The following is a 22,121-nucleotide window of genomic DNA, read 5'->3' as shown; positions in this document are numbered from 1 at the left end:
TGTTTTAGCAGTGCTTTTCTTGTGGAAATCCTGATGCGGCCCAGTCTCACCCAGACTCGGCCTCTAGCGGCCCCCAGGTAAATTGAGTTCGAGACCCCTGATTTACACACAAGGGACATTTTAAAATGCACACAATAACACACACTGGTGAAAAAACCATTTTCTTGTGCAGTTTGTAGTCGAAGATTCACATACAAAAGAAGCTTAAAAACCCACATAAGAACACACACTGGTGAAAAACCATTTTCATGCTCAGTTTGTGGTAAAACATTTACTGAGAAGGGAAATTTAAAAAGACACACAAGAACCCACACTGGTGAAAAACAATTTTCATGTTCAATTTGCGGTAAAGCCTTTTCTCAAAAGCAAGATTTACAAGCACACACAAGAACCCACACTGGTGAAAAACCTTTTTCTTTTTCAGTTTGCGTTCAAGCGTTCACACACAAAAAAGAGCTTAAAATCCCACGCAAAAACCCACACGGTTGAAAAACTAATTTCCTGCTCAGTTTGTGGTAAAGCATTCACACAGATGGGAAACTTAAAGAGTCATGCAAGAATACACACTTTTGCTAGCAAATCCAATAAGAATATTGAGTGTTATTCAAACATGATACATTTTAATGAAAATTATTGATATATTGAATCTAGGATCTAAGAATCATTAGTAGAAATATGGTGTGAAAGACAATGAATTTGCTCAAAATAAATAAGTAGTACAATGTCCTTATACTTTTGTCATATTATAAGATGATACACGTTTTTAAACCGATTTAACTTGTCATCTTTTTGGTAGTTCCAATAAAGCTCTCTTTTTGGTGAAAAATACTTTTTGGGTCTTTTTGTTGACAAAATCAGCCTTCCAAATTCAAAGGTGACAAAAAAGAGAAGCATTATTTGCTAAGATTTAAAACTAAGAGGAAAATGAACACATTAATTTGAACAATTTGACAAATTAATATATAAAAGATTGTTTTCTTTCTACAGGTGTGAAAATACGGTAACTTCATGTCTAAAATTAACGGTAAATTGTTTTTATCTTTTTGATGTTGAAGGGGATAATTGGTAGAAATGTTACTAGATTTGTATTTATATGTGTAACTATTGGAAAAACTGAGTAAGAAAGTTTTATAGGAGATGATAGACAAACTAGAAAGCGAATGTAACGTTAAATGTTTGCAAAAAACGACTAGATTGGGGTATTATTTATTTCAAGCAACTGTGCGATACACATTATTGAATGAATTTGGAGTTCTTGATTAGCATGCAATTTATGTGGCTTAATTGCAGTGAAGGGTCCAGCTTAATATATTAATCAAGCAAACAGGGGGGAGATGGTGGTTCAATTCTATTGAAAAATATACTGTTAGGGTTATTGTTCTTACATTATAATATATTTGCTCGCAATGAAGAACGCTTTGTTTTACTTAGCTCATTAACACGAGAGAAAAGTTATTATAGTCTACATCTGCTTGCAATGAAGTAAATGCTTTGCTCCTCAGTTAGACCAAACAACAAGAAGGTCGAATCCTCTTGGATTGCTGGAATGTGGAGAAGATCCTTCGTGTTGGGTTTATTATGGAATGTTCTATATGTGTTGTAAGCATTTTTAATAAGTAATAAGGCTATAAACCAATTCATGGGACCATGGGCATTTTTTCCTCCCCATCGTCTCAAGGCCCCACAGCTTGAGGACACATTGTTTTCGGACGCTTTTCGGCAAAACACAACGGGACTGGTTTGACGGGACTCCAGCAGCAGATGGCGATAATCGCATTATTGTTTGAAAATACGGATGCTTTGTTTACATTATAATAATGCTTTGTTTACCTTATAATGAAAATATTATGCAATTCCTCACACCGTTGTTTGGGTGCCTTGTTCAACTTTCATGCTTACTTCGGCAACTCTCACACAGTTGTTTTTCTAACCATTTAGGGTGTTATTGTACTGATTACATAACATGTTTGTCGCGATTAAATACAATGATTCAGTTACTACAATTTAGAATGCCTTGTGGACTAAGACGACATCACAAGGTACCTCCTTGCAAGTGTAAGCAGTTATGTTGAAAGATGTTTTCCTATTTTAATTAAATATTACTAATAATGATTTAAAAGGTTTTAAGCATTATTCCATCAAATACAAATACTAGTATTTGTATTTAATCATTAAACGCTGTTTTCAGCTGGATTTGCCGAATTTGAGAGCATTTTGAGCCGTTTGGCGAATGGATATATATGGACGTTTTTTTGCCTCCATCGCGATATTTTACAGAGGAATTCACTTCCCTGGGCTCGGTTCTAATGTCCAAAGAGCTCCAGTATTTGTATTTAATCATTAAACGCTGTTTTTGGCTGGATTTGACCGAATTTGAGAGTATTTTGAGCCGTTTGGCGAATGGACGTATAAAGACGTTTTTTTGCCTCCATCACAGCATTTTACCGAGGAATTCATTTCCCTGGGCCTGGTTCTAATGTCTAAAGAGCTCCAGTATTTGTATTTAATCATTAAATGCTGTTTTAAGATGGATTTGACCCGATTGCTGTCATTTTACGTCTCGGTTCTGCTACATCTGCCCCCCCAAGAGTGCTTATTCCCGGGCTGCCATGCCCGCCCAAGAGTGCTTATTCCCGGGCTGCCATTGATGGTACACTAATAAATTGAGAGTGATGAGCGGCAATGGGAAATGAATCATTGATTTTTACTATAATTTGGACAACACCAGCGGCGGGCTGGATTAAAAATCCTAACGGGCCGTATATGGCCCGCGGGCCGAGGTTGAAAAACATGTACACACACGATCCGGGGGCGGGGCGAGCGCGCGAATCCCGTTTCGGCGAAACCTCCGTTTGGCCGAACGTTCATTCGGCCAAACGGCCGGAACGTTCGGCGGAACGTCCATTCGGCGACCTGCCTGTCTGTCAAACGTCCGTCGGCGAAACGTCTTTAGGCAAATCTTACCGAGTACCGATGATGTCGCTCACACTGGTACTCAGTGCGCTCAGGGAGGTTGTCTTTCTGCCCAAACCAACGAAAAATTAGACGGAACATTGGGTGGGGGTGCTGGAGCCTATCCCAGCTGACTTTGGGCCAGAGGCGGGAGGCACCCTGAATTGTTGGCCAGCCAATCGCAGGGCACAACAAGACAGACAACCATTCACACTCACACTCATACCTAGGAGGAATTTAGAGTGTCCAATCAGCCTACCATGTCTTTGGAATGTGGGAGGAAACCGAAGTACCCGGAGAAAAACCAACACGCGTCACTATAAAATGTTTTTTTTTTTTTTTTAAAAGCCTTACTATGCAAAGTCTATGCATGTCTTTGGAGTGTGGGAGGAAACCGGAGTACCTGGAGGAAACCCACGCAGGCCTGGGGAGAACATGCAAACTCCACACAGGTGGACTTGACCTGGATTTGAACCCGCAACCCCAGAGCTGTGATGCCGACGCGCTAACAACTCGCTCCTCTGGAAAGCTTTTTACATTTTTATGAACTTAAAATAAAAATCTTCTGTTTTGAGTCCTAGTAGCAAGCGGAAGACATGGGAGTTGCTTCCGCTTGAAAAATTATTTAAAAAAACAAAAAACATTTTCCCCAGAAAATATCCGTGATGTAGTGAAATGCTGAGGGATTACTGTACTTGAATTTGCTATTGCAGCACACAGATATAGCACTAACACAATTACCATTAAGCCTTAATGATGAAGGGAATATATAGATATAAAAATGGACCCACCTTCTATTCTGTGAAGGACAACTTTTGCATGCATTATTTTGCAAAATGTCGAGTTTTCCTCGTGGAACTTTGCTGGTCTTTTCCCACATGTAAATTCTGATGGAGACGCCGTTGATAGCTGGTAGCTAGGCTAAGTTAAAGAGGGCGCAAAGCTTCAAAGTTCTTAGACGACCTGAAGAGTTGTTCCTTTGATTTATGCTAACAGGCTGAGCTAAAGTAGGACGCAAAGCTTCAACTAGGTCTTGAAAATGATTTTGGCTGATATTTAAGGTCATAAAGTAGCTTAAGCTAGAAAAGTACATATATATATACATATATATATATATATATATATATACATATATATACATATATATATACATATATATACATATATATACATATATATACGTACAGATATATGTACACATGTATGTACACGTGTACGTACACGTGTATGTACACGTATGTATACACGTATGTATACACGTATGTATACACGTATGTATACACGTATGTATACACGTATGTATACATGTATGAATGCATGCATACATGAATGCATGCATACATGAATGCATACATGTATGCATACATGTATGTATACATGTATGTATACATGTATACATACATGTATACATACATGTATGTATATACATACATACATGTATGTATACACTCCTAGGTATGAGTGTGAGTATGTATACATACATACATACATACATGTATACATACATACATACATACATGTATACATACATACATGTATACATACATACATACATGTATACATACATACATGTATACATACATACACACATGTATACATATATACATACATGCATACATACATACATGTATACATACATACATACATGTATGCATACATGCATGTATGCATGCATGCAAGTATGTATGCATGCATGTATGCTAGCATGCATGTATGCATGCACGTATGCTAGCATGCATGTATGCATGCACGTATGCTAGCATGCACGTATGCTAGCATGCATGCATGTATGCATGCATGCACACATGCATGCATGCACACGTGCACGCATGCACACATGCGTACATACACACATGCGTACATACACACATGCATGCATGCACACATGCATGCATGCACACATGCATGCATGCACACATGCATGCATGCACACATGCATGCATGCACACATGCATGCATGCACACATGCGTACATACACACATGCGTGCATGCACACATTCATGCATACACACATGCATGCATGCACACATGCATGCATGCACACATCCATGCATGCACACATGCATGCATGCACACATGCATGCATGCACACATGCGTGCACCCACACATGCGTACACGCACGCATGCGTACACGCACGCATGCGTGCACGCACGCACGCATACACGCACACATACACGCACGCATGCATACACGCATGCATACACGCATGCATGCACACACGCATGCATGCATACACGCATGCATACACGCATGCATACACGCATGCATGCATACACGCATGCATGCATACATGCATAAATGCATGCACGCATGCATGCATGCACACACGCATGCATGCACGCATGCATGCTAGCATACATGCATGCATGCTAGCATACATGCATGCATGCTAACATACATGCATGCATACATTCATACATACATACATGTATACATACATGTATACATACATGTATACATACATGTATACATACATGTATGTATACATACATACATGTATACATGTATACATGTATACATACATACATGTATACATGTATACATACATACATGTATACATACATACATGTATACATACATACATGTATACATGTATACATACATACATGTATACATGTATACATACATACATGTATACATGTATACATACATACATGTATACATGTATACATACATACATGTATACATGTATACATACATACATGTATACATGTATACATACATACATGTATACATGTATACATACATACATGTATACATGTATACATACATACATGTATACATGTATACATACATACATGTATACATGTATACATACATACATGTATACATGTATACATACATACATGTATACATGTATACATACATGTATACATGTATACATACATACATGTATACATGTATACATGTATACATACATACATGTATACATGTATACATACATACATGTATACATACATACATGTATACATACATACATGTATACATGTATACATACATACATGTATACATGTATACATACATACATGTATACATGTATACATACATGTATACATGTATACATACATACATGTATACATGTATACATACATACATGTATACATGTATACATACATACATGTATACATGTATACATACATACATGTATACATGTATACATACATACATGTATACATGTATACATACATACATGTATACATGTATACATACATACATGTATACATGTATACATACATACATGTATACATGTATACATACATACATGTATACATGTATACATACATACATGTATACATGTATACATACATACATGTATACATGTATACATACATGTATACATGTATACATACATACATACATGTATACATACATACATGTATACATACATACATACATGTATACATACATACATGTATACATACATACATACATGTATACATACATACATGTATACATACATACATGTATACATGTATGTATGTATACATGTATGTATGTATGTATACATGTATGTATGTATACATGTATGTATGTATACATGTATACATGTATGTATGTATACATGTATGTATGTATACATGTATACATGTATGTATGTATACATGTATACATGTATGTATGTATACATGTATACATGTATACATACATACATACATACATGTATACATGTATACATACATACATACATGTATACATGTATACATGCATACATACATGTATACATGTATACATGCATACATACATGTATACATGTATACATACATACATACATGTATACATGTATACATACATACATGTATACATGTATACATACATACATGTATACATGTATACATACATACATGTATACATGTATACATACATACATGTATACATGTATACATACATACATGTATACATACATACATACATGTATACATACATACATGTATACATGTATACATACAAACATGTATACATGTATACATACATACATGTATACATGTATACATACATACATGTATACATGTATACATACATACATGTATACATGTATACATATATACATGTATACATGTATACATACATACATGTATACATGTATACATACATACATGTATACATGTATACATACATACATGTATACATGTATACATACATACATGTATACATGTATACATACATTCATGTATACATGTATACATGTATACATACATACATGTATACATACATACATGTATACATGTATACACACATACATGTATACATGTATACACACATACATACATACATGTATACATGTATACATACATGTATACATACATACATTCATGTATACATACATACATACATACATACATACATGTATACATACATACATGTATACATGTATACATACATGTATACATGTATACATACATGTATACATGTATACATACATACATGTATACATGTATACATACATACATGTATACATACATACATGTATACATGTATACATACATACATGTATACATACATACATGTATACATGTATACATACATACATGTATACATGTATACATACATACATGTATACATGTATACATACATACATGTATACATACATACATGTATACATACATACATGTATACATGTAAACATACATACATGTATACATGTATACATACATACATACATGTATACATGTATACATACATACATGTATACAGACGCTCCCCTACTTACGAACATTCAACTTACGAACAACGGTACATACGAACATGTCTGCAAATTCCGTTTAAGTCCAAAAATGTTCGCAAGTCCAATTTTGTATTTCGGGTCTTTTTCGGAGTAGTACTTCTTTCCGCCGCTAATACCGACGCATGGCGCTGTGAGAGCTCAGCTCACCCAGCATCTACCTTCTTCTTCATTGCAATGCGGAAGTGCGTGAATGTATCTCCAGTGTGCAAAGAACATTTTTCATTTGTATCATTAAATATCTCATGCATCCAATATTGAATATGGTTGGTAAAAAGCTAAAGGCTTCTATTGAGGGAGTTGCAAGGAAGAGACAAGCCATTTCATTTGAAATGAGTGGCAATAATAACGAAGCTTGATGCGCGTGAGAGTGGTGAGCGTTGCACATTCAGTACCATTTATAAACAGAAAGATCGAGCAGCAGGACCCAAATATTGAACGTTGCACAAAGTTTGCAAATCAATTGAATGATGCCATACACTACCGCATAATTTATGATGAAAAAAAGAAGAAAACTGTGCAATCGTCATTAGGTCGCTTCATTTGGCCAGTTTCTAATACATAAATCTATCTCTCTCTACAGTACTGTACATATTCTCTCCATTTTATTAAAAAAAAAATAATTCAGTACAAACCAATGCGTGTTACTTATACAAGCCTTAAACATACAAATGCACTTATATAAACCTTCAATATACTTATGTCGGCCTTAAACATTAATTATAATACAAAATATAGCACTGAATCAACTTACAAACAAATTCAACTAATGAACAATCGCTCGGAACCAATTGCGTTCGTAAGTAGGGGAGCGTCTGTACATGTATACATACATACATGTATGCATACATACATACATACATACATACATGTATGCATACATACATACATGCATACATACATACATACATGTATACATACATACATGCATACATGTATACATACATACATGCATACATACATACATGCATACATACATACATGCATACATGCATACATGCATACATACATACATGCATGCATACATGCATGCATACATGCATGCATACATGCATGCATACATGCATGCATACATGCATGCATACATGCATGCATACATGCATGCATACATGCATGCATACATGCATGCATACATGTATACATACATGCATACATGTATACATACATGCATACATGTATACATACATGCATACATGTATACATACATGCATACATGTATACATACATGCATACATGTATACATACATGCATACATGTATACATACATGCATACATGTATACATACATGCATACATGTATACATACATGCATACATGTATACATACATGCATACATGTATACATACATGCATACATGTATACATACATGCATACATGTATACATACATGCATACATGTATACATACATGCATACATGTATACATACATGCATACATGTATACATACATGCATACATGTATACATACATGCATACATGTATACATACATGCATACATGTATACATACATGCATACATGTATACATACATGCATACATGTATACATACATGCATACATGTATACATACATGCATACATGTATACATACATGCATACATGTATACATACATGCATACATGTATACATACATGCATACATACATGCATACATACATGCATACATACATGCATACATACATGCATACATACATGCATACATACATGCATACATACATGCATACATGTATACATACATGCATACATGTATACATACATGCATACATGTATACATACATGCATACATGTATACATACATGTATACATGTATACATACATGCATACATGTATACATACATGCATACATGTATACATACATGCATACATGTATACATACATGCATACATGTATACATACATGCATACATGTATACATACATGCATACATGTATACATACATACATGTATGCATACATACATACATACATACACATATATATACATATACATATATATACACATATATATACATATATACATATATATATATACATATATATACATATATACATATATATATATATACATACATATTTATACATATATATATATACATATATATACATATATATATATATATATATATATACATATATATACACATATACACATATATATATATATATATATATATATATATATATATATATATATATACATACATATATATACATATATACACATATATATATACATATATACATATATACACTATATATATATACACATATATATACACATATATATATATACATATACATACATATATACATACATATATACACATATATATACATATATACACATATACAACATATATATACATATATATACATACATACATATATACACACATACATATATATATATATATATATATATATATATATATATATTATCTAAAATAGTCCGGCCCACATGACATCGAGTTGGCGTTAATGCACCCTTGGGCTTTGTGTAGTTTCCTGCAGTGATTTTTAACGCCCACCAGGTGTACGTATTCTGCGAAGCAGTGGGTCACTGTATGGAAACGACAAGTGATGCTCATAAACCCATCACTCGAAGTGAGTCAATACAATCATTACGGTATACATAAAGAGTTTTAATTCAAAACACAAAGAGCAAACTGAAAACATGAGCCAAAAATAAAAAATTACACCCCCCAAAATTAAAATGAACAAAAAGCCACAGGAAGCAGTAAGCCATGGGTTAACGAGACATGGAAAACAGGTGGGTGATACACAGGGGAGGCGACCACAGGTGAAAGCAATGTACAATCACAACGATAAGTTTCAAACCATCAATATTTTTTTCATACTAATGATTATACATAAGAATATTGAGTATTATCTGTTTGTTCAACATTAAAATAAAATTTAAAAAAAAAACAATTCAAATTTGACTTCATATACCGACTGCCAGGTCTATTTACATGCAGATCAAATCCGTTTGGATAAATATAAAATGGAAAACTACTCCAAAATGAACCCAAAGTAAGTTCTTATAGTTACAAAAGGAAAAGAATGTAGTTTACAAAGCTAATAGAAAATTCTGAAGATTAAATGAAATAAAACAACATTTGACTTGTTTTTCTCTTTTTCCAAACAGACACAAATTCACAGCAGACTAATTATATCAACATGATTCAAAAATGACACGAGGGATTCTCATCATTTTTGCCAATTAATAGATAACATACACACACCCACACATTTGTGTCTTTTAAGTCTTATGAATAAATCCTTGGCAACAAACTTAGTATTATGTATTATTAAGTATTCTTAACCAACGTGTTGAACCAAAAATTGAGCAAAGAAAGGGCTTTTCGCCACTGCGGGTTGTTAAGTCTTCTTTTCAGGTTCCCTTCTGTGAAAATGTTGGAAGATTAACTGCACCTGGAAAAGGTTTTTGAATTGTGTAGCTTTTTAATTGGGCTGTTGTTGCAAATCTGTGGCCAGAGACAGGAAAACATTGTTCCCCAGTGTGGGTTAATAAGTGTTCTTAAGCTTCTCCTTTGGGAAAATGTTTGACCACAAACTGAACACGAAAATGGTTTTTCACCAGTGTGGGTTCTTGTGTGCCTTTTTAAGTTTTGCTTGTGTGTAAATCTTTTACCACAAACTGAACACGAAAATGGTTTTTCACCAGTGTGGGTTCTTGTGTATTTTTAAGTGTCCTTTCACTGTAAATGTTTTACCACAAACTGAACACGAAAATGGTTTTTCACCAGTGTGGGTTCTTGTGTGCCTTTTTAAGTTTTGCTTGTGTGTAAATCTTTGACCACAAACTGAACACGAAAATGGTTTTTCACCAGTGTGGGTTCTTGTGTGTATTTTTAAGTGTCCCTTCTCTGTAAATCTTTGACCACAAACTGAACATGAAAATGTATTTTCACCCGTGTGTGTTCTTGCATGACTATTTAAGTTTCTCTTGTTTGTAAATGTTTTACCGCAAACTGAACACGAAAATGGTTTTTCACCAGTGTGGGTTCTTGCATGACTATTTAAGTGTCCCTTCTCTGTGAATCTTTTACCACAAACTGAACACGCAAATGGTTTTTCACCAGTGTGGGTTCGTGTATATTTGTAAAACTTGCTTATGAGAAAAGGCTTTACCGCAAACTGAACACGAAAATGGTTTGTCACCTGTGTGTGTTCTTGCATGACTAATTAAGTGATCCTTCCGTGTGAATGTTTGACCACAAACTGAACACGAAAATGGTTTTTCACCAGTGTGTGTTCTTGCATGAATATTTAACTTTCCCTTGTGTGTAAATGTTTTACCACAAATTGTACATAAGGGTTTCTCCCCGGTGTGGCTCCTCATATGTCTTTTCAAAGTAGACTTTTTCCCAAAGATTTTTCCACACTGAGAGCATTTCCAGAGTTTGCCGTCCTTAAGACCTTCATTGTCATAAAGCAAGTCTTCGCTTTCTGATAACGGAGCAATTAAATTGTCTGCTTGCCCTTCTGCTGAGGTGCCGTTTGGAGTCTCCGCCCCTTTGCCGGCCACGCCCAGATCATCTTCACTCTTGAAAGACTCACCAGTTGACACAGTGACATCTTCTTCCTCCTTTTTGATTTGCTGTTGAGGGAACTCTGGCTCCTCCTCTTTAATTTGGGGTAATGTTAAGGTGTGTGCAGGCTCCGCCCCTCTGCTGGTCACGCCCAGATCCTCTTCCCTCTTCAGGAATTCACTAAGTGACCAGGTGACATCATCTTCCTCCTTCTTGATTGGAAGTCGCTCGTCTCTCATTTGTTGTTGAGGGAACTCTAGCTCCTCCTCTTTAATTTGGGGTAAGGTTAAGGTGTGTGCAGGCTCCGCCCCTCTGCTGGTTACGCCCAGATCCTCTTCCCTCTTCAGGAATTCACCAAGTGACCAGGCGACATCATCTTCCTCCTTCTTGATTGGAAGTCGCTTGACTCTCATTTGTTGTTGAGAGAACTCTGGCTCCTCCCCTTTGATTTGGGGGAGCTCGAGTTCCTTTTTAAGGCCAGCAGACTCTTTCCCATCAGGACCAAGATATTCTCTGAAACCTGCACAGACACGAAGATAAATGATATGTTTCATAATCTGTCTATCTAACGAGAAGTCCTTTAGGTTAGACTGGTAATGTAAAGTCTTATACTTATATCGGCGGTGGTTAGGCTCGTAACATTAACTTGAAATTTAACTGAAATCAACTCAAATGACTATACACACCCACACATATTCGACCACATGGAACCATCTCAATAAGCTTGTATCTCCAATTTGTCTCATATCTCACGGAAAAAAAATGCTCGGAATTTAGCTCGTTTCTCAAATTTCCCGTAAATTGGGACACTCGTATGTCAAGGTATTCCTGTAATATGCTGGCTGCCACAGCAAATGTTCAATTAATGAGGAATAATTAAAGCACTTGCGGGTGACCCACATTGTAATCAACAGTTTGAGGAAAACAGAGTTCACCTTCAAAATTAAAGTACAATTAAGAACACACCTACACATTTCAATGTTTAAAAATGTTTTGTTTTATTAAACCCAAAGGATTCTTTAATCTCATCTCATTTTCTGAACCGCTTTATCCTCATCAGAGTCGGGGGGGGGGGGTGCTGGAGCCTATCCCAGCTAACTTTGGGCCAGAGGTGGGGGGGCACCCTGAATTGTTGGCCAGCCAATCGCAGGGCACAACAAGACAGACAACCATTCACACTCACACTACCTAGGAGCAATTTAGTGTCGAATCAGCCTACCATGTCTTTACAATGTGGGAGGAAACCGGTGTACCTGGAGGAAACCCACGCAGGCCTGGGGAGAACATGAAAACTCCACAAAGTTAGACTTGACCTGGATTTGAACCCAGGACCCCAGAGCTGTGAGGCCGACGCGCTAACCACTCGCTCCTCTGGGCCGCTTTTCACATTTTTAAGAACTTAAAATAAAATAAAAATCTTCAGTGTTGAGTAATAGTAGCAAGCGGAAGACATGGGAGTTGCTTCCGCTTGAAAAATAATTTAAAAAAATAAAAAACATTTACCCCATAAAAAATCCGCAATGTAGTGAAATGCTGAGGGATTACAGTACTTGAATTTGCAATTGCATTGCACAGATATAGCACTTCTACAATTACCATTAAGCCTTAATGGTTTAGAAAATATATAGATATAAAAATGGACCCACCTTCTAGTCTTTGAAGGACAACTTTTGCATGCATTATTTTGCAAAATGTTGAGTTTTCCTCGTGGAACTATGCTGCTCTTTTCCCACACGTAAATTCTGATGGAGACGCCATTGATAGCTGCTAGCTAGGCTAAGTTAAAGAGGGCGCAAAGCTTCAAAGTTCTTCGACGACTTGAAGAGTTGTTCCTTTGATATATGCTAACCGACTGAGCTAAAGTAGCCTGCAAAGCTTCAACGAGGTCTTGAAAATGATTTTGGCTGATATTTAAGGTCATAAAGGAGCTGAAGCTAGACACGACGGGGACCCATAGGTTAAGTTTGGTGGCGAAAATTGGGCATGCGCGGTGGCAGCGTCACTTCCTACGATGCATTAAGTTCATAAATGTAAGAGATTTGGACATAGGAAATAATTATTATTCAAATTTTCTGACATGTGGTTTGAGCAAAAAAATGTTTGCGCAGGTTTGAATTAAATTGAAAATTAAATTAAACATAAATCACTTGAAGATCGCGTCTCAAAAGGAGGCGTCGCAGGAATCAGTCTCTTATTTATGTACTGCTCTCTCGTGGTCAGGAGAAAATTTGTTTCATTCTAAGTTCAGTATTCGTGGACACTGTACACCAGGGGTCACCAAACTACGGCCCGCGGGCCGGATACGGCCCGCCGGCACATTTGGACCGGCCTTCTGAACAATACCAGAGACGCTATCGGAATTTTTTTTTTTTTTTTTTTTTGGGATGCGGCCCGCTGGCACATTTGGACCGGCCCTCTGAACAATACCAGAGACGCTATCGGATTTTTTTTCCTATTTGGCCTTGAATACTGGGACATTTTAATCTTGTGTTTGGTTCATTGCACCCCTGCTGAGCCCACAAATCATCCCAGTGAAGCGGGGCTTCGCATTGCTTCTTTGGTGACACGCGCGGGGAGAGTGTTTCCCTTTGATGCATGCGGGCACGTCCACCGTTGCATGCACGAGCAGTGTTACCGAGACATCTGGACGATCGCAGGTGAGGGCGGAGCCCTGGGACCATCGCGGACTATTCAAGCATATTAAAACTGCAACCTGTTTGATAACGGAATAATGGCGAAAAAGTTAGGTGAGAGAAAAATTGATTCAGAATGCAGGATATTTAACCTGGAGTGGACAAACGATTATTTTTTTGTTCAATGCAAAGAAAAGGCTGTTTGTCTCATTTGTCAAGAGACGGTGGCGGTATTCAAAGAATACAATCTTTGCCGACACTATGAATCCCGTCACAAAGACAAGTACGATAGATTGCAAGGCCAAATACGAGCAGACAAACTCTCAAAGCGAAAAAGTGGACTACTATCTTAGCAGAACCAGGCATCCGTTCGGGCCAGCTTTTGGGTTGCTAAATTGATAGCAAGCAGCGGTAAGCCTTTCACTGACGGAGAGTTTGTTAAGAAATGTATGGATACTGTCGCGGAGGAGGTGTGTCCCGAGAAGAAAGATGCATTTAATGCCGTAAGTCTGTCGGTGAGTACAATGACCAGACGCGTTGAAGAAATCGGGAGTAATATATATGCCCAGCTGCAGCAGAAGACGAAATAATTTGACTTTTTTTCATTAGCACTGGATGAAAGCACGGACGTGCAAGACACAGCGCAACTGCTCATTTTTATTCGTGGAGTTAGCGCAAACTTTGAGATTTGCGAGGATCTGGCAGCCCTCCAAAGTCTCAAAGGGACTACAACGGGAGAGGATATTTTTGACAAAGTGTGCCAAACCATGGAGAAGTTGGACCTGGACTGGTCAAAGCTAGCTAGCATCACGACTTACGGGGCTCCTAGCATGGTGGCCGAAACTTGCGGTCTAATAATGGGACGCATGAACCAGGAGTTGGAAAAAAGGGGTCTCACCGCCCCGCTACGAGTCCACTGCCAAATACACCACCAAGCACTGTGTTGCAAAATGTTGACGTGGGATTCTGTAATGACGGTTGTGGTGTCGTGCATAAACTTCAGAGCAAAGGGAGAAGATTGTGCATGGCACAACAGAAAGTTAATGTTCCATGGCTTTTTCTGTTACAAACTGACACCGGCCCCCCATCAGAGAAGGGAAAAGTTATGTGGCCCTCACAAGAAAAAGTTTGGGGACCCCTGTACAGTGTACACAATATTTAAGACACTGTCAATCAAAAGTTATCGGAGAAGCACATTTTAAGAAATTATATCAGAAAAATAGCAATTTCTCAAAGGTGTCTTAAACCCAAAAGGAAAAGTTTGTTTTTTCTTTTATTTACATTATTCGCTTAATCCGGACCAACCACTAGATTTAAATTATGTCTTGATTTTCCCATTTTTAACGAATATTTGCAATTTTTCCCTCCAATTTTGTTCTTTTGTGTTTTAGTTCAATAAGTATTTTGTAAAATGTAAAAATAACTATATAGAAATATTTTCAACAAATGATTATTCCCTTATTGAAAATAAAAGCTCAAATAAACATTGTTTTAGATCTATGAAAAATATTTAAGGCTTTATATCCAGTTCTTTAAATCCGATTTAATCTCTCTCTCTCGCTCTCTTGCTCTCTCCCGCTCCCTCCCTCCCACTCCCTCTCTCCCTCCCTCCCTCCCTCCCTCCCTCCAACCAATTTTTTATAGATCTAAAACTATGTTTATTTTAGCTTTTTTTCTTACAGAGGGAAGATGTCTTTTAATCATTTAATTTCAAAAGGAAACGAAATATGTTTTTATGTTCAAAATTAAAGTGGAAAACAGAAAACATTTTTATATAGTTATTTTTACATTTTACTAAATACTCATTGAACTAAAACACAAAAAGAAAAAAATAAGGATGAAAAAATTGCAAATATTCGTTAAAAATAGGAAAATCAAGAAATATAATTTACATCTAGTTGTTGGTCCAGATTGAGGGAATAATGTTAATAAAAGAAAAAACAAACTTTTCCTTTTGCGTTTAAGACACCTTTGAGAAATTGCAAATTTTCTCATATAATTTCTGCGCTTCTTCGATAACTTGTGATTGACAGTGTCTTAATTATTGTGTATAATGTCCACGAATACTGAAATTAAAATTAAACAAATTTTCTCCTGACCACGAGAGAGCGTTACCTAAATAAGAGACTGATTCCTGCGAGTTCAAACCGTTTCATTGAAGAACTACTTCTCCCGTGATGCCAATCGGCCAAACAGCAACAGCTCCATTGTCAAGGACGATTTTTCTCTGCGCATGCGCGTTTTGCGAAGCCTCCTTTTGAGACGCAATCTTCAAGTTATTTATGTTTAATTTAATTTTCAATTTAATTAAAACCTGCGCAAACAATTATTGCTCAAACCACACGTCAGAACATTTGAAGATTAATTATTTCCTATTTCCGACTCTCTTACATTTATAAATCGAAGGAAGTGACGCTGCCACCGCGCTTGCGCAGTTTTCGCCACCTAGCTTAACCTATGGGTCCCCGACGTGTCTAGCATAAGCTACTTTATGACCTTAAATATCAGCCAAAATAATTTTCAAGACCTCGTTGAAGCTTTGCGGCCTACTTTAGCTCAGCCTGTTAGCATATATCAAAGGATCAACTCTTCAAGTCGTCGAAGAACTTTGAAGCTTTGCGCCCTCTTTAACTTAGCCTAGCTAGCAGCTATCAATGGCGTCTCCATCAGAATTTACGTGTGGGAAAAGAGCAGCAAAGTTCCACGAGGAAAACTCGACATTTTGCAAAATAATCCATGCAAAAGTTGTCCTTCACAGAATAGAAGGTGGGTCCATTTTTATATCTATATATTCCCTTCATCATTAAGGCTTAATGGTAATCCCTCAGCATTTCACTACATCGCAGATTTTTCTGGGGAAAATGTTTATTTTTTAAATAATTTTTCAAGCGGAAGCAACTCCAATGTCTTCCGCTTGCTACTAGGACTCAGCACTGGAGATTTTTTTTAAATTATAAATTCATAAAAATGTGAAAACCGGCCCAGAGGAGCGAGTGGTTAGCGCATCGGCCTCACAGCTCTCAGGTCCTAGGTTCAAATCCAGGTCAAGTCCACCTGTGTGGAGTTTGCATGTTCTTCCCAGGCCTGTGTGGGTTTCCTCCAGGTACTCCGGTTTTCCTTACTACTATGCAATAGTAAGGCTTTTTTTAATAATAAAAAAGACCATGTATAGTAAAGTATCAGTTTCTTTAAAAAATGACCATTTATAGAAAGTTTTTTTTTTTTTAATTACCTTTTTATTTTGACGCGTGTGGGTTTTCTCCAGGTACTCCGGCTTCCTCCCACATTGTAAAGACATGGTAGGCTGATTTGACACTAAATTGCTCCTAGGTAGTGTGAGTGTGAATGGTTGTCTGTCTTGTTGTGCCCTGCGATTGGCTGGCCAACAATTCAGGGTGCCCCCCCCCCCCCCCCCCCCCCGCCTCTGGCCCAAAGTCAGCTGGGATAGGCTCCAGCACCCCCCCCCCCCCGACTCTGATGAGGATAAAGCGGTTCAGAAAATGAGATGAGATTAAAGAATCCTTTGGGTTTAATAAAACAAAACATTTTTAAACATTGAAATGTGTAGGTGTGTTCTTAATTGTACTTTAATTTTGAAGGTGAACTCTGTTTTCCTCAAACTGTTGATTACAATGTGGGTCACCCGCAAGTGCTTTAATTATTCCTCATTAATTGAACATTTGCTGTGGCAGCCAGCATATTACAGGAATACCTTGACATACGAGTGTCCCAATTTACGGGAAATTTGAGAAACGAGCTAAATTCCGAGCATTTTTTTTCCGTGAGATATGAGACAAATTGGAGATACAAGCTTATTGAGATGGTTCCATGTGGTCGAATATGTGTGGGTGTGTATAGTCATTTGAGTTGATTTCAGTTAAATTTCAAGTTAATGTTACGAGCCTAACCACCGCCGATATAAGTATAAGACTTTACATTACCAGTCTAACCTAAAGGACTTCTCGTTAGATAGACAGATTATGAAACATATCATTTATCTTCGTGTCTGTGCAGGTTTCAGAGAATATCTTGGTCCTGATGGGAAAGAGTCTGCTGGCCTTAAAAAGGAACTCGAGCTCCCCCAAATCAAAGGGGAGGAGCCAGAGTTCTCTCAACAACAAATGAGAGTCAAGCGACTTCCAATCAAGAAGGAGGAAGATGATGTCGCCTGGTCACTTGGTGAATTCCTGAAGAGGGAAGAGGATCTGGGCGTAACCAGCAGAGGGGCGGAGCCTGCACACACCTTAACCTTACCCCAAATTAAAGAGGAGGAGCTAGAGTTCCCTCAACAACAAATGAGAGACGAGCGACTTCCAATCAAGAAGGAGGAAGATGATGTCACCTGGTCACTTAGTGAATTCCTGAAGAGGGAAGAGGATCTGGGCGTGACCAGCAGAGGGGCGGAGCCTGCACACACCTTAACATTACCCCAAATTAAAGAGGAGGAGCCAGAGTTCCCTCAACAGCAAATCAAAAAGGAGGAAGAAGATGTCACTGTGTCAACTGGTGAGTCTTTCAAGAGTGAAGATGATCTGGGCGTGGCCGGCAGAGGGGCGGAGACTCCGAACGGCAGCTCAGCAGAAGGGCAAGCAGACAATTTAATTGCTCCGTTATCAGAAAGCGAAGACTTGCTTTATGACAATGAAGGTCTTAAGGACGGCAAACTCTGGAAATGCTCTGTGTGGAAAAACCTTTGGGAAAAAGTCTACTTTGAAAACTCACATGAGGAGCCACACTTGGGAGAAACCCTTATCATGTACAGTGTGTGGTAAAACATTTACACACAAGAGAAACTTAAATATTCATGCAAGAACACACATAGGTGACAAACCATTTTCGTGTTCAGTTTGTGGTAAACGATTTACAGAGAAGAAAACCTTAAAAAGGCACACAAGAACCCACACTGGTGAAAAATCATTTGCATGCTCAGTTTGTAGTCAAAGATTCACACAGAAGGGACACTTAATTAGTCATGCAAGAACACACACAGGTGACAAACCATTTTCATGCTCAGTTTGCGGTAAAAGATTTACACAGAAAGGAAGCTTAAAAATACACACAAGAACCCACACTGGTGAAAAACTATTTTCGTGTTCACTTTGTGATCAAACATTCACACGGAAGGATCACTTAATTAGTCATGCAAGAACACACACAGGTGACAAACCATTTTCATGCTCAGTTTGTGGTAAAAGATTTACAGAGAAGGGAACCTTAATTATTCATGCAAGAACACACACTGGTGAAAAACCATTTTCGTGTTCAGTTTGTGGTAAAACATTTACAGAAAGGGGAACGTTAAAAGCCCACATAAGAACCCACACTGGTGAAAAACCATTTTCGTGTTCAGTTTGTGGTAAACGATTTACAGAGAAGAGAACCTTAAAAAGGCACACAAGAACCCACACTGGTGAAAAACCAATTTCGTGTTCAGTTTGTGGTAAAAGATTTACAGAGAAGGGAACCTTAAAAATGCACACAAGAACCCACACTGGTGAAAAACCATTTTCGTGTTCAGTTTGTGGTCAGAGATTTACAGAGAAGGGATCCTTAAAAAAGCACACAAGAACCCACACTGGTGAAAAACCATTTTCGTGTTCAGTTTGCGGTAAAGCCTTTTCTCGGAAGCCACATTTACAAAAACACAAGAATCCACACTGGTGAAAAACCATTTTCGTGTTCAGTTTGTGGTCAAACATTTTCCCAAAGGAGAAGTGATGGAATAATGATTATTATAAATGTGTTTGCAATGCTTACTTAGGAATAGAAAGCCTTATTATAAACATGCTTACTATATTAATCAATATATTTACTTATTAGGAATAGTAATGCTCATCCTGAATGTGTAACAATATTAAACAATACATATGTGTTGAACGCTGTGCTTTTATGTTAGAGTTATTGGCATTAATAAAGCCATTTTAATGCATGCCTTGCTAAAGTAAGAACTGTGGTTCACATCGAGAGGGCAGGGAATGGCCATGGGCAGGGAGAGGTCTCAAAACAATTGCTCTTGGGAACTGCGAACTGCTTGGGAACTGAGGACTGTTTTCGGCTTCGGAAGGAGGACTCAGGACAGGTGCTCTTGGGAACTGAGGACTGTTTACGGCTTCGGAAGATGGACTCACAACAAGCGCTCTTGGGAACCGAGGACTGTTTTGGGAAGCCCCTCTTCGCTGAAGGGTTCGCATCGAAACTCGCTTGGGAAGATTCAACAGGTCCTACATTGTTTTGATAACTGTACAGAATTGTTGTGAGACGATTCAACAGGTCCTACAATTGTTTTGATAACTGTACGAAATTGTTATGAGACTCTACGAATGTTTAGACTTCTGTGGGGCAGGGCGTGAAAATCTTATGATTAAATTAGCGAAACGGACTTCGAGTGGTTAGAATGATCTTGGCCGGAGACGCGGATGGATGTATTCTCTCTTGCAAGAATTAAATGTGGATGTGACTACAGATGCCTTTTTATTGAAAGCTGAACACGGAAAAGCCTAAGGATAAACCTACAATTGGATGAACCTAACATTTGGTCCTTCGAGCCTGTGGCCAAGATACCGGAGCAGAATCCAGGTCGCTTCCGTTCGATATCTGGAAAGACCGTGCACGGCGCTTAAATACCCTTTTACGGGCTGGATTATTCGACGAGGCGACTTGGTTCTCGACGGTTGACGGCTAACACTCTGAAAGGGACATCTGGAGTCATATCTGGTAAGTCCACGTGAATGTCTGCGTTTGTTGAAGGGGCATTGCACGTGAGGTCCATTTTTTAAATGTGACTCGCGTCCAGGGGACTGCGACACGCGTCCAGGGGACTGCGTTACAAACCCTGGGTATACTAGTCGATGCCAGGTAACGAGACAGAGCATGAGTCTATAAAACTTGGGGCAGTTCAGGGTGTCCTGTACCGCGGTCCGGATAGGTACAAATATAACTCTGACAGTATATCAGGCTAGGGTATACATTTGTGTTGCGTGTGTTACGTGTGTCGTTCCGCGGAAAAAGAATTTGCTAACTGATAACTAAATGCGCGCGCGCTCCCTTCTAAAATGGGCAGCGCAAATGTAAAAGTGGCTGGCGACGACGATCCAAAACAGCGTCTGCCGTGTAAAGATTGGAAATTTGTTGAAAATCAAAGCGCTACAAGGGTTAAACACCTAAATTTATGGATAAACAAATATGGGTTTGCTGGCCAGCTTAAATATGCATGAAATATTAAAACCTGCAGGATAAAATACGCACTAAGCATAGAAGTAATCTATA

The 22,121-nt window shown here is 37.7% G+C and overlaps 1 protein-coding gene and 1 pseudogene across 2 annotated transcripts in view; both read left to right on the top strand.

The window, feature by feature from the left end:
- Positions 1-22,121, top strand: part of LOC144065907 (uncharacterized) — a 215,196-nt pseudogene that overhangs the window by 78,790 nt on the left and 114,285 nt on the right. The window lies entirely within an intron of this gene.
- On the top strand, positions 19,279-20,564 carry LOC144065935 (uncharacterized). The gene has a single exon (XM_077589181.1). It carries the CDS (start codon positions 19,491-19,493, stop codon positions 20,517-20,519), a length of 1,029 nt encoding a protein of 342 aa, XP_077445307.1. The 5' UTR covers positions 19,279-19,490; the 3' UTR covers positions 20,520-20,564.

The sequence above is a fragment of the Stigmatopora argus genome, chromosome 20, assembly GCF_051989625.1.
Source record: "Stigmatopora argus isolate UIUO_Sarg chromosome 20, RoL_Sarg_1.0, whole genome shotgun sequence".
NCBI classification, from domain to species: Eukaryota; Metazoa; Chordata; class Actinopteri; order Syngnathiformes; family Syngnathidae; genus Stigmatopora; species Stigmatopora argus.
Note: the sequence above shows the minus strand (reverse complement) of the source record. Positions and strands in the feature narration are given on the sequence as shown.